The sequence below is a fragment of the Micropterus dolomieu genome, linkage group LG20 (assembly GCF_021292245.1).
Source record: "Micropterus dolomieu isolate WLL.071019.BEF.003 ecotype Adirondacks linkage group LG20, ASM2129224v1, whole genome shotgun sequence".
In the NCBI taxonomy this organism is placed as follows: Eukaryota; Metazoa; Chordata; class Actinopteri; order Centrarchiformes; family Centrarchidae; genus Micropterus; species Micropterus dolomieu.
Genome location: NC_060169.1, coordinates 22,085,079 through 22,098,077, shown reverse-complemented (window position 1 = coordinate 22,098,077; position 12,999 = coordinate 22,085,079). Strand labels below are relative to the sequence as shown.

The following is a 12,999-nucleotide window of genomic DNA, read 5'->3' as shown; positions in this document are numbered from 1 at the left end:
ATCTGGTGACTATGGGGGCCATTTTAGTACAGTGAACTCATTGTCATGTTCAAGAAACCAATTTGAAATGATTCGAGCTTTGTGACATGGTGCATTATCCTGCTGGAAGTAGCCATCAGAGGATGGGTACATGGTGGCCATAAAGGGATGGACATGGTCAGAAACAATGCTCAGGTAGGCCGTGGCATTTAAACGATGCCCAATTGGCACTAAGGGGCCTAAAGTGTGCCAAGAAAACATCCCCCACACCATTACACCACCACCACCACCAGCCTGCCCAGTGGTAACAAGGCATGATGGATCCATGTTCTCATTCTGTTTACGCCAAATTCTGACTCTACCATCTGAATGTCTCAACAGAAATCGAGACTCATCAGACCAGGCAACATTTTTCCAGTCTTCAACTGTCCAATTTTGGTGAGCTCTTGCAAATTGTAGCCTCTTTTTCCTATTTGTAGTGGAGATGAGTGGTACCCGGTGGGGTCTTCTGCTTTTGTAGCCCATCCGCCTCAAGGTTGTGCGTGTTGTGGCTTCACAAATGCTTTGCTGCATACCTCGGTTGTAATGAGTGGTTATTTCAGTCAAAGTTGCTCTTCTATCGGCTTAAATCACCTTTCTTTCCCATTCTGACATTCAGTTTGGAGTTCAGGAGATTGTCTTGACCAGGACCACAACCCTAAATGCATTGAAGCAACTGCCATGTGATTGGTTGATTAGATAATTGCATTGATGAGAAATTGAACAGGTGTTCCTAATAATCCTTTAGGTGAGTGTATATATAAATATGTCTCAGGCTGTGTTCATTATGGTGGATGCTTGCCAGTATATCTACTGATTAGTATGATTGAAAAGTTCTTTTTGCACACATAGACTCAACATACTACACTGGCAGCTACAATAGAAAAAAAAAAATCCATTACTGTTATGGTTTTATACCACTGTAATACCTGAAACAAAAGGTGATATTTAATGAATATCTTCTTGTCCACTGATCACCATTCTTTAGGTGGAATAATATAGTCAGTTCTAGCAGGGTTGTACGTGGTTTCCCCAGTTTAGAAATGCAGTGGAGGTGCTGATAGTGACATATCAGACCTGGCCTCTCTTACCATCTTTAATCAGAACCAGTGAGCTCTGCGCTTTGCCTCCTCCATCTGTGATCTGGCAGGTGAATGTGCCCTCATTCTCCTCAGTGAAATGGTCCATGATGAACTCAATGATACCCGTAGAGACGTCATGACCCATCTTGTTGGGCTGCAGAAAAATAGAGTTGGCTGTTTGTTGTAAAAAGGCCATAATGCACTGTCTAAGCAGACTGAAAATGGGTACTTTTTTCCTGTGATTATGGCTTTAATGTTGCAACACAAAGCTGACTGAATCATGACCAGTGTCCTTTTCTGCCTCTGTCCACGCCTTAAACTGTAGTGTATCTTACATCAGCTCCAGACAGCTCCTTGTCGTTGGCAAAGAATTTGTAGGTGACATTGGAAGAAATCTCTTCAGCCTGCAGCCAGAACCTCATTCTGCCTCTCTCCAAAATCTTATAGGCCAATTCGGATTTCAGTGGGATAACTAGAGGAGAGAAGGGTAGAGGAGAAAGGAAGGTTACTTGTTCAAAAACATTGTTCAACACTTATTTAATAATAACTTAACCAAACTGTTATTTTATTAGTGAGAGGACAAGAGAGGAGGCAAAAGAACAGGTGGAGGTGAATAGTGGTTAGGCAGGTGATGCAAAAGCAGGTAAGACTGTTTTTGGATCAAATAAAAAGAGAAGTGCTCATAAGAGAAGAAAGAAATCTGAAAGGTTCAAAGCAAGTCAGAACAAAGCAAAATAAAGGTGTGAAAAGGGAGAAATTGAGAGAGTGGGTAAGACAGATTAAAGACGCAGCAGAAGGAAAAGTGTAAGAGAAGAGAGATTAAAATTGACAAAGAGAGAGATTATGAGAGATGGAAAGAGTTGGCCAGAGGTACCTACTTGGGTGTCTGATATCATAGCTGAGAGCCAGCATCTTTGTCAACTCTGAAACATAAAGACAAGACAAATTATTCATTATTTCATGCAGCCATGGGCACAAACAAGCGGTTTGTTACAGATGGCATGCTTCTTGATGAGGTACCAATTCTGGAGTTGGAGAAGTCACCACTGTAATTGTGTTTAGGAATAGGCAGTAAGTAAGACTGAAGCAAGCCAAAGGGAACACAATACACGATGCCTAGAACTGGACCAATGCCCATTCTGAAACTCCTCAAACAAACAACATTAAGAGTTAGTACATACAAATTTCTTCCTATGTCCCTGTGTTGTCAGTGAAATACATGAAACCTTGTACACTAGGAGTTTATAAATTATTGTAAGGCTGAAAAAACTGAAGGCCAAATGGGAAGCAATCAGTGTAAGGCACACTGAATAACATATTATAGCCTAGTAGCGCAGTGGTGCAATAGCAGGGAAAATATTGTGAAACTTTCTGACAGAGAGCCCTGTGCCATGGAGACGTGCTTTCAAAACACATAAGCTGCCCCGAGCTAGGAGACATTTTGCGAACGTGCTCTGCTAGTATTCATCAGTTGTATAATGAAATTGTTTGTTGCCTAAATTCCATTGTTATCATTTTCAAACACCGTCTCAATGCTTTCATCTTTATTTCATCCTACACAGCGCCTCAGTTCTGCCATACATAGTTTCCTTTTGTATTTTGCTTTTGATACATACAGCCATGAGCAAGGCATGAAAGATATTTTGCAGGCGCCACTTAAACAGATGGAGGAAACAAGTCTTTAATGTAATGTAATGTAATGTAGTGTAAATGCTGACGAGATGATGAAGAGAATCAGTATTGGATTTCTGTCCGTTTTAAAAGCCAAGAGTTTGGCTTGGTGGTAAAGCACCAGATCCACACTTACAGACCAATGGATAAAGCCTACCTTCAGCAGAGATTGTATAGCTGGATGACACTCCCTCTGTGTTGGTGACAGAAACAGAGTACGTCCCAACATCCTCTTTATCTGCGTTCTTAAAGATCAGCTTAGAACTAGGATACAAGGCAGGAGAGAGACACAGACAGATAAAGACAGAGGAATGGCGCAAAATTAAGATTTCAAAATGCCTTTTTTTCAGCATCCAACTGTTCACATGTGTACGCACAAATATTTGTGTGTGTGTGTGTGTGTGTGTGTGTGTGTGTGTGGCATTACTGGCTTCCTTCGGTCTTGATCACTACTCCTTTGGAGAAATCAGTGATTTCTTTGTAATTTTTCTTCCAGATGAACTGAGAACTCTCTGTAATTTGGCAGGACTCGAATGACAGAACAATGTCACCTGACTTCTCATCCACAACACAGGATACCTCCTGGGAACCTTGAATACACAGAGGGAAAATCACATAAAGTAATCATTTTTCAACTGCACGTCTTTTAGTCTCCCAGAAAAGCAAAGATGGAATTGTCCTGAGATTTTTATATTTTTATTATATTTTCCCGCTCGACTACCCACGTTCATGTTCAAGCGCTTTGAAACTGCATCGTTCCACAAAACCATGTGTTGACTATGTTGTGTCTTTTCAAAAAGAAAAGTTACCTGCCACAGCCTTGGCAGTCACAGGGTCAGAGGACATTGAGGCCAAACCCACTCCTGCAGCGTTGACCCCACGCACTCGGAACACGTAGCTAGTGCCAGCCTCCAGACCTGTTACCTGGGAAACATACAGACAACAAAACAACCTGTTTTTGGTGAAGGGAGGAGAGCTATGATTTTTTTTTCTACATCTTTCTTAGTCATCAGTTTGTGTACAATTGAAAGGTTCAGTAATTGTGACATTAACTTTGCATGTTTTCCCACAACATCAGAAATACAGAATTGTACAATCCAATTTCTGAGGTAACTTATTTGGCACATGAGATAGTGACCGCAATAGCAATTTACCAATGCTGGTACTTTTTTAATTCTAAAACCAAGTTCATCCATCTACAATTCTTAGTCTTTTCTGTTCTGCACCTAACCTACTTATCCACCAGATGTCAGTACCACAAAGTGTAATGTAACTGTCTTGCTACATTGCTCAAAAGGGTGAACAAAACACTGGTACAGAAGGCTGAAATTTAATGTAGTTTGAAACCAATATCATAGCAAACAGGAGCCAGTAGAAAGGAGTAATGTGCTGAACATATCATAACATAAGCAACATACAATGTTGCATCAAGACCACAATGTACAGTAGTCCTAACTTGTTTCAGCAGTGCTGACACTAAACACCAGCATTCAATCTCCACAATAATATTTTACACGGTTAAATAAAGCTGTAACCAGATTATCTTGGTATTTTTGCTCAAACTTAGTATCTAGAATATTATAATAGCCTATTATTATATAAATAATCCGAATAGTTTCACTAATTGACAGATAAACAATCATGGTAACCCTCAAATAAATCAACCTCAAGAGCCATAAACCATATTAAAGATGCTCTCACCTTGAGGAAGCGATGACTGACAGCTGTCTTATTGGCTGTGATCCAGTCAGATGTGCCTTTCTTAGCGTACTCAACATGATACCCTGTGATTGGTCCAGAACCAGCATAGACAGGCTTTTGCCACTCGACCACCAATGAATGATCTCTCACTTCACAGAAAGTCAGGTCATAGGCAGGGCCTATAGGAGAGACAAAGGAAGAGACACAAACCTACGTAAAAGTTATATACGAATTTGTAGACATTTAAATGACTGCCTCTTAATTCTCAAGGGTGTTTAATAGACATGCATATGAATGCCAACACTCATAAAGGCTTCATGTTGTTTTGGGCAAGTTTCAAAGTTTGTCAGTGATGGTGACCAAGTCAGTCAGAAGGTGACATTTACTAACCAGGCTCCGGCATAGTCCAGGCCTCACAGGAGAAGTCTGCTGAATGTGTGGAAGCTGGTCCAAGGCCAGCCAGGTTGGCTGCATACACGTGGAACTGATAGACTGCTCCTTCTGTCAAGCCCTCCACCTGTCATTTAAACGTTACCATGATAACTATTGTGCCAATCACCATGTTCTTAAACAAACTCAGCAAACCTCTTTCCAAACTCACACAAGCCAACTGTGCACAAAGTAACCAGTGTGAAATAGTAGGGGGAAATTGCTTATTCATCAATCAAAACTGACCCAGATATTTTTCTTAGAATGTGGTAAACAAAACCATTATTGAAACAAAGTAGGTATGTGACTTAGGCTTTGTTGTGGTATCAGAGAGCAACCAACTAAAGTACTTGTAAACAATTCATGCTAGAATTGTGGATCCCTTTTCAGTATGTTTGGATGTTTGAAGGCAAGCTTCACAACAGACAAAAGGTACGGTGAATGTCAGATATTGCAGTACCTTATAAAGTCTTTCTGTGAGTGGTGGGATATGAACCTCCCTCCATAGGGTTGTTCCGCTGCGTCTTTTGTCCACATAATACTCCTTGACCTTTGCTCCTCCAAAGTGAAGAGGCTTCTTCCAGTTCAGAACCATTGAATGGCCGTCACAGTTCAGCAATGCAATGTCGTAGGGAGCAGAGGGGGTGGCTAAAAAGGCAGTGCTGAATTTTAATACTTATATCTACAATGATAACAGCAACAATCAAAATGATCATCACAGCCCAGCAGCGAGATATTAAAAAGCAGATAATTATCATCAGTAATAATGACTAAATTTAATGCCAATACTGACTCAGGGCAGCCTTAACAGTCAGAGGTGAGGACTCCTGGGATTCATCACTAAGACCCAGCTCATTGATAGCCTGGACACGGAACACATATGTTTCTCCTGTGGTTAGACCGCTAACCACAAACCTGCAGAAACAGAATCACATGCAAAAACCATGAGCATCGCTTTCTTCTGCTATAACCAAAAATCAAAGAAAAGCACATTTCTGAGTGTTTTTGTTTCGTTGAAAACATACTTGGTGTTCTTGTGAGGTTTGTGATTGGCTGAGGTCCAGTCCTTGGAACCCTTCACACACTGGTCAATGTAGTAGCCAATCAGGTTGTTAGGTTCCTTTGGAGGAGCCCACTGGATGAGGACGGAGGTGTCTGTTTCCCTGGTAGCAATCACCTGACCGGGAGCAGATGGCACACCTGAAGACAACAAAAATAAAACAGCAAATGTAAAAATGTACAATAAATCATAAAAACGACAGATAGAAAATCATAAACACAACAGCAGCTAATGTGTGGTTGTATTCCACTGTTGTAGAAAACCTATTGATCTGTGTAACAATACAAAGCAATGGACAGAAACAGACCTTTGAGTTCCAGAGTCTTGATAGGTCCAGTCGGCTCTGATGGCTCACTGTTTCCGTAGATATTGGCAGACAAAACTCTGAACTGATACTGTTTGCCCTCTGCCAGGTCAAAGACGGCATAACGGGGAGAGCGAATAGGGACTTGAGTGTTAACACGCTGCCACGCACCACTGCCTGTCATGCTCTGTGATGAGAGTGAGAGTGAGAGAAAGCATGCCTGCTGTTAATATACATCCACACGTATATGTTGTGCTGCATTTTAGCAGGATTTATCTTTAGTAAGATCTTTATGAATTTTTAATATACATCCACACGTATATGTTGTGCTGCATTTTAGCAGGATTTATCTTTAGTAAGATCTTTATGAATTGTTTAGATTAGTCAATTCACAATAGTCTGATCTAGTGCAGATGATCAGAAAACTGCACACAGTAAACTGCTATTTTCATCACACATGAAAACATCATATATTTTACAGAAGTGAGTAATGTACAGTAAGTGTAATTTGCCAGTCAATTAGATTGATCAACATCAAAAAAAATGTTTTGCACAAAAATGGAGGTGTTTAACACAAAAGTGGCAGAGGGTGGTGATGGCGCAGTCGCAAAGACACATGCCTTTGGTGTGGGAGACCTGGGGTCAATTTGATTTAACCCCTAGTTGCACCAAAGGCATGCAACCTCTGACTATAGCAATAGATAAAAAGCGTCAGCTAAATGATTAATTATTATAAAAGTCAATTAATGAAATGAATATTGTTGGATCAAATATAGCAAAAAATAGTCATCCACGCATTTAATTTATTCCCTTTAATCCTGTTTTTTCAGTCCAACCATAGAATTCCAAAAGAGAGAAGCGTACCACAAATCTGCACACTCACAGTAGCCTTTTACGATGATTTCGAACTACATTGCAGCTTTGCTGGAGCTGGGAGGGGCTTTCAAACACAGAATAACGTGCATTCTTACAGTATTGGTAAGGTGTACATCCAAGTAATATATACAGTGTAGTACTCAAGCAGCAATGGTGATGGTATGACATAGTTTTTTTACCTTTTCTATGTAGTACCACATGGGAGCCTTGCTGGAATATGCGGGTGCTTTCCAGCTCAGAACAACGTATGTCCTGTCTATTTCTACAGCATAAATTCCTGATGGAGCACCTGGGGGCTTTCCTTCAGCTACACAGAAACACACACATACACAAAGACATGACTGAATACAAATACACACATGCACTTTACGACACCCACTGTTTTCCTCTTACTCTGTACTCTAATATACTAGAAAGCTATAGATATTATATATAATAATACATATAGATATGTGTCAATTTTAGCAAAAACTCACCTTCCACTTCATCATAGTAAGACACGACTTCAAGATTTCCTCCAAGTTTTTTGGCTACAGGAAGATAAAAACAATGTCATTGCCAATCTGTTTTATGTTCATGTTGAAGTTACCGTACTTCATTTATTGTTCGTTGTGTGAAAAGTTTTGTATAGCTTGAGATTTGGATGACCGTTCTGTGGTTCTGAAAAATCAACCAAGCAATTCAAAAATGACAACACTGGTATGCAAATACAACTATTCAACACATTATTTAATCAAACCATACGTTAGTTTTTGATCAATGGTGACAGAAGGGCCAGTCGTTTAAAATTGCACTGATCAAGGAAGGGAACATCATTCAAATATAAACCAAATTACAACAACCCTTAAATGTCAAATCAAGCAGTTCGATCAGAGAAGCAAAACTGAAAACAAACAAAGATTTTGTTTGTTTGCTTTTTTCTGAGAGACCCTACTTAACCAACTAAACTGCTTTCATTTTGAAAAACTGGCTTTATGATGAACTGCTTTTGTGTCCAGTTAGTATAAGGAAGTAGCATAACAGACATTTATTACTATGATCATGCCTGAAATTACTACTTTAGATTCCATCCAAACAAAAAAAACAATTTGTCATGTCAGTGACTACAAGACACATTTCTTCAAGTCCTCAAATTATGTAATATAAAATGCTGTGGTGACATTTCTTTATAGTAATCCAATTAAACCCACCATGGAGCCTCTCAAACTCAGTGGGGTCCAGTGCAGCGATAGGATCAGACATGCGGGATGGTTTGCTGATTCCGTGCGAGTTGACTGCTCTGACTCTGAAGTAGAAGGAGTGCCCTTCAAATAGCCCACACACTGGGTATTTGCAAATCTTTATTGGGTGATCATTGCATTGGGTCCAGTTTTCAGTTCCAACCTCACATCTACAAAATTAAGGTCAGAAGACACAAGAAAAGGAGTTCAGGAAAGTTCCAGAAAGCACACCGAAAAACAGATTATATACCTAGGTTTAGATTACAAAATATTGAGGTAGATTTTTTGGTTTTAATGGTTGTTATGTCCTCTATACAACAATACCTCAAACAGAGACCATAACATAGAAGACACCACCATTCTCTTGTTACAACTGCCATATTGTTATGTAGGGCTGAGCAATAAAAAAATAATGATAATTATCGCAACATAATTTTCCTCAATAACAATATAACAAATGTTCAGTATATCGGCAGAAAATATTTGATTTAATTCATTAGAATCACAAATGAATTAGCACTTAATTTTATTTTGTTGAGAAAAAGGGACTGAAATAAAAGTTAGTAATGATATTTTTTGAAAAGAGATTTTATCATAATTGTTTTGAATGTTTTACCTCTGATATGTGTAGTGATCCACTGTTTTTTTGTCACGTTCTGACCATAAACTATAGTTTAACCACACAATTTATATTTTGGCCCTTCAGTTTTCGTTCAGGGGCTAAAAATTATCCTTTGAACTTGAAAGAAATAATGATTTGACATTTATTGTGATAATTATCGATATCGAATGATATGATGTGTTTTTATCGTGATAACATTTTTGGCCATATGGCCCAGCCCTATTGTTGCAACTCTGATGACAATTACAACAATGAATCCATCTGACAGCACGAGAATAATTTAGGAAATATGAGGATGTGCTTGAGTTAGTTATCAATATTGTCCAGAATACAGTGGATTGCACATTGTGAGAGTAACAGATGAGAAGGGGTCCAGTAATAGGTGCATCAACAAAAGTTAGCAATAAAGACATCATCTTTGCAGCAAAAATATGAAATTGCTAGCCAAAGATACTTGGTGTAGACCCCTATAACTTACTGAGCCAAGCATGTTTATGGTTGTATTGGTTAACTATGTGAAGGGTCAATAAGAGTAGAGATGAAAATGAATGGAGAAGTACAGCGTTGCTCAGCGTTGTGAAAAAGGAAGAATCCCTAGACTAAGACAACAACCCCTTCATTTGTACAGATAGTCAAGCAATCTCTATGTGATGACTTACAGTAATCAGTTTGTCTTTATGTTGGTCAGTTTATCTATTTATGGTGTTTATGTCAGTAACTCCTACTTATCCACAAAGTATCCCAGGATTGGTCCCTCTGTGGTGGTATTTGGGGGCTTCCAGGACACAATAACATAGTCTCTATTGGCATCGTGGATCTTGATGTCCATAGGAGCACCAGGTGAACCAGGGACTGGGGGGGGACCATCTACACAGGAAGTGACATGGTGACAAATTAATAATCATATTATAGGTAAGTAATACATAGAACCGAGTTCTGTACAAAATGTGACATCTTTAAAACAGGCACTATGTTGACAACAAATCAATAGCAATGAAATAAAACCCCGGCATGATTCAATTTGAAAAAATGTCGTCTTTAGCCATGAGCCTGATATTTGATATTTAATTTCAAGTTATCAGCTTCTCATAAGGTGTTGAATCATTCAGCACACGTCACCTGCGACGGACACAAATGCACTGTGTTCTGCGGTGCCTCCTTTAGTGACCATGCGTAGTGTGTAGAGGCCTTCATCATCTTTGAAGAGGTTAGGAATAGTCAAGGTGGTGTTTCCTCTGCCAGTTTCAATCTTCACCCATTTAGAGTCAAACAGACGCGTGTCTGGAAGTGAGACGGGATCCTGAATTCATTGCCACATCCTGCATAACTCTTATAAAGTGCCATTCTAAATTTCTGTACCAATATATTTCTATAAATTATTCATGAGGTTTGACTGCATAGTATAGTGGTTTTGAATGTAAAAGATTGACCTTTTACAATTAGCTTTTATACCACATGGCACCTGTATGTAATGTCTGCAGACACACACACAGTAGATAAAAGTACTCATGAATCGGGTGTATATTGATAGAGTCTATTTAACTACTTGCACTATAATTAATTAAAATAGTGTCCGTAACATATTGGCTTTTCCACTGCTGTGCCTCTGGCTGCATGTCAACTAGATTGGGTCTGGTAGTTGCTGTGGCAGGCGGTATATACTAGCAATTAATTAGTAATTACTTTGTCATAAAATGCTACATTTTAACAATTACCATCTCTATACCACTGTGCCTCAGGCTGCAGGTTGGCCAGGTTGGGGTTCAGGGTCATGGTAGCAGTCAGAGTGGCAGATTCTCCCTCAGTAGCAAACACCGGACCAAACTTTTCCAGAAAAGTAATGTTGATTTTAGTGTAATGGATCTTGGGAAGCATGGCGGCTGAAAGATTGGGGAAAGGAAGAAACAGAGAATGAGAGATGGCAATAGGGCTGGTGGTGACAGCTTGTTGCTTCACAAATTACTTTGAAAAGAGAAAGGGGATTTTATAGCCTAGCAGTGGTACTGATCTTTAGACAGAGCTCGAGGTAAATAAGATGCTTACCTGTGAAAGGCAACCATGCATATGGACATGACTCCTCCTCCTGCTTGAACCCTATATGATGACAAAACAAACCAAAAACAAAAGTTAATAATTATAAAGCAGCAGCCAGTTGTAAAAGAAATTGGTGAATAGGCAGACAGATGATAACAGATGGCAGTAATGGATAGCAGTTACATGTCCAAGTGCCTCAGATACATGACATCACTTACTGTGACTTGAATAATCACTAGAGATGTTATAAATGTTATTTTAAGTAACAACTCACAGCTTTATGTCTGTCATAGTTGGTCCTGCCATTATTCATTAAATGTATTGTGTCCAGAAAATAGGTGTATATTTAGTAAAATAGTTTAGACATTAGTTAACAACTAAACTTGAGCTATAGGTTAAAAGTTGCCATTTTACAATTAAAACATGTGACCTCCGATAGCTGGATGTGAAGTATTCCAGTGATTATTAAGACCCCAACTTTGGTAGTGCAAGCCAGAACTTGACACATCTGTTTTGAATGCGTTTAGACTTGCCAACCAGCATGTTCTGGAGTGACTGTAGGATAGAAATCACACTACACCATCAGATACAAGACAGTCGTATTGAAGGACTTACTCTTGACAATGACGGAGGCCTGACTAGAGGCTTGTCCATGGATGTTACCAGCCACAGCAGTGTACTGGGCGGTATCATCAGTTGAGCATCTATAAATACAAAATAAAACACAAGTTAAGTACTCCTTAAATATAATACTCCCATCTGGATTCTCAAATACTCGTATTGCATTTTGACAACAAGGATCTTCGTCATCTTATATCAACCCTACGTGTTTATTTGAGTCTGTAATGTAAGTAATGTTTACAGCCATCTGAAAAATACATGGTAAATGCCTACAAACCAGATATAGTGTATATCCACAAAAATTGTAAACCACTGAAGAAATGGCTGTAGGAATTTGCTTTTACAAGTTGTGTGAAATAATGCAACGAGCAATACTTCCCCCATGAATGCATTATGTTCATGCATCATCATCAGCTGAACAGGCACAGTAAAGATTGACGAAAGACCAGTTAACACACATTTGAACGTACAACACCGCTGGGCTCAGTTATCTGGGGGTGGCATTGCCTTTAACTCTTAAAAATGACATGTTTAGTTTAAACCTACTTGACATACATATTCTGGATAGATTAAGTAGTTGGACAAGACTTGGAATTAGACATATAACTTGGAGGCAGTGCCACAAAGCTGTAACATAATCCTGTCTTCCTTGTAATTAGATGACAGCTCTTTTCAGTCAGGAGATTTTCACATACATGCTGTTATCAAGTTGGAGGATGTAATGCATCACCTTCTGTGTGTGTTATGATTGGCATGCTTCCTCAAAATCATATTTACATGAGATGTTACTGCTTTTGTTCCCTCTATAGCCATATGGCCACATATGTTTCACAAGTCTAGGCAAGCCCCAAGCAAGCAAAGAGCAGGTGCAACTGATCTACACATCTCCTCTCAGGTGGTGCCAACAAATTAAATTGCATTTACTGGCTAAGGTGCATGTTGGAGAGATGTAGAGAGAAAGACAAAGAGGCACAACAGGGCTGCTACAGAGGGCAAAGCCATGTTTCGGTCTCACTGTCATTTCTAGCCATGAATTCATGACTTGAAGACCCAAGTTCAACCTCTCTCTGATGCTGATGCTCTTCACACTGACTTTTCCAAAACCTCATATTACAGCAGTATCATCTAACTTGGGAATTTCAGCCGGTGCAGAATGTGTAGGCAGCTGTAATCAACAGGAGATGAATTCTTAGCGGAAGTGACTTCTGTTGCAGTAGGGAGCTTAGGGAGATCATAATAGTATTCAGTAAATCCTTCAAATGCACAGAAATGTTTGCACTTCTGCAAATGTGTGTGTGTGTGTGTGTGTGTGTGTGTGTGTGTGTGTGTGTGGGGTGGGGGGGGGGGGGGGGGTACAGGAA

At 39.5% G+C, this 12,999-nt stretch overlaps 1 protein-coding gene across 1 annotated transcript in view; it reads right to left on the bottom strand.

Moving 5' to 3' along the window:
• Positions 1-12,999, bottom strand: part of myom2b (myomesin 2b) — a 30,642-nt gene that overhangs the window by 12,310 nt on the left and 5,333 nt on the right. The window contains exons 5-24 of the mRNA XM_046033594.1: positions 11,633-11,721; positions 11,027-11,077; positions 10,699-10,863; positions 10,103-10,264; positions 9,709-9,850; positions 8,332-8,531; positions 7,618-7,671; positions 7,321-7,448; positions 6,269-6,452; positions 5,927-6,101; positions 5,695-5,816; positions 5,362-5,549; positions 4,863-4,989; positions 4,473-4,651; positions 3,581-3,695; positions 3,199-3,361; positions 2,929-3,035; positions 1,979-2,023; positions 1,436-1,572; positions 1,110-1,254 (exon numbers count right to left, since the gene is read on the bottom strand). Coding sequence (XP_045889550.1) covers positions 1,110-1,254; positions 1,436-1,572; positions 1,979-2,023; positions 2,929-3,035; positions 3,199-3,361; positions 3,581-3,695; positions 4,473-4,651; positions 4,863-4,989; positions 5,362-5,549; positions 5,695-5,816; positions 5,927-6,101; positions 6,269-6,452; positions 7,321-7,448; positions 7,618-7,671; positions 8,332-8,531; positions 9,709-9,850; positions 10,103-10,264; positions 10,699-10,863; positions 11,027-11,077; positions 11,633-11,721 — 2,678 coding nt within the window. The remainder of the gene's footprint in view (positions 1-1,109; positions 1,255-1,435; positions 1,573-1,978; positions 2,024-2,928; positions 3,036-3,198; positions 3,362-3,580; positions 3,696-4,472; positions 4,652-4,862; positions 4,990-5,361; positions 5,550-5,694; positions 5,817-5,926; positions 6,102-6,268; positions 6,453-7,320; positions 7,449-7,617; positions 7,672-8,331; positions 8,532-9,708; positions 9,851-10,102; positions 10,265-10,698; positions 10,864-11,026; positions 11,078-11,632; positions 11,722-12,999) is intronic.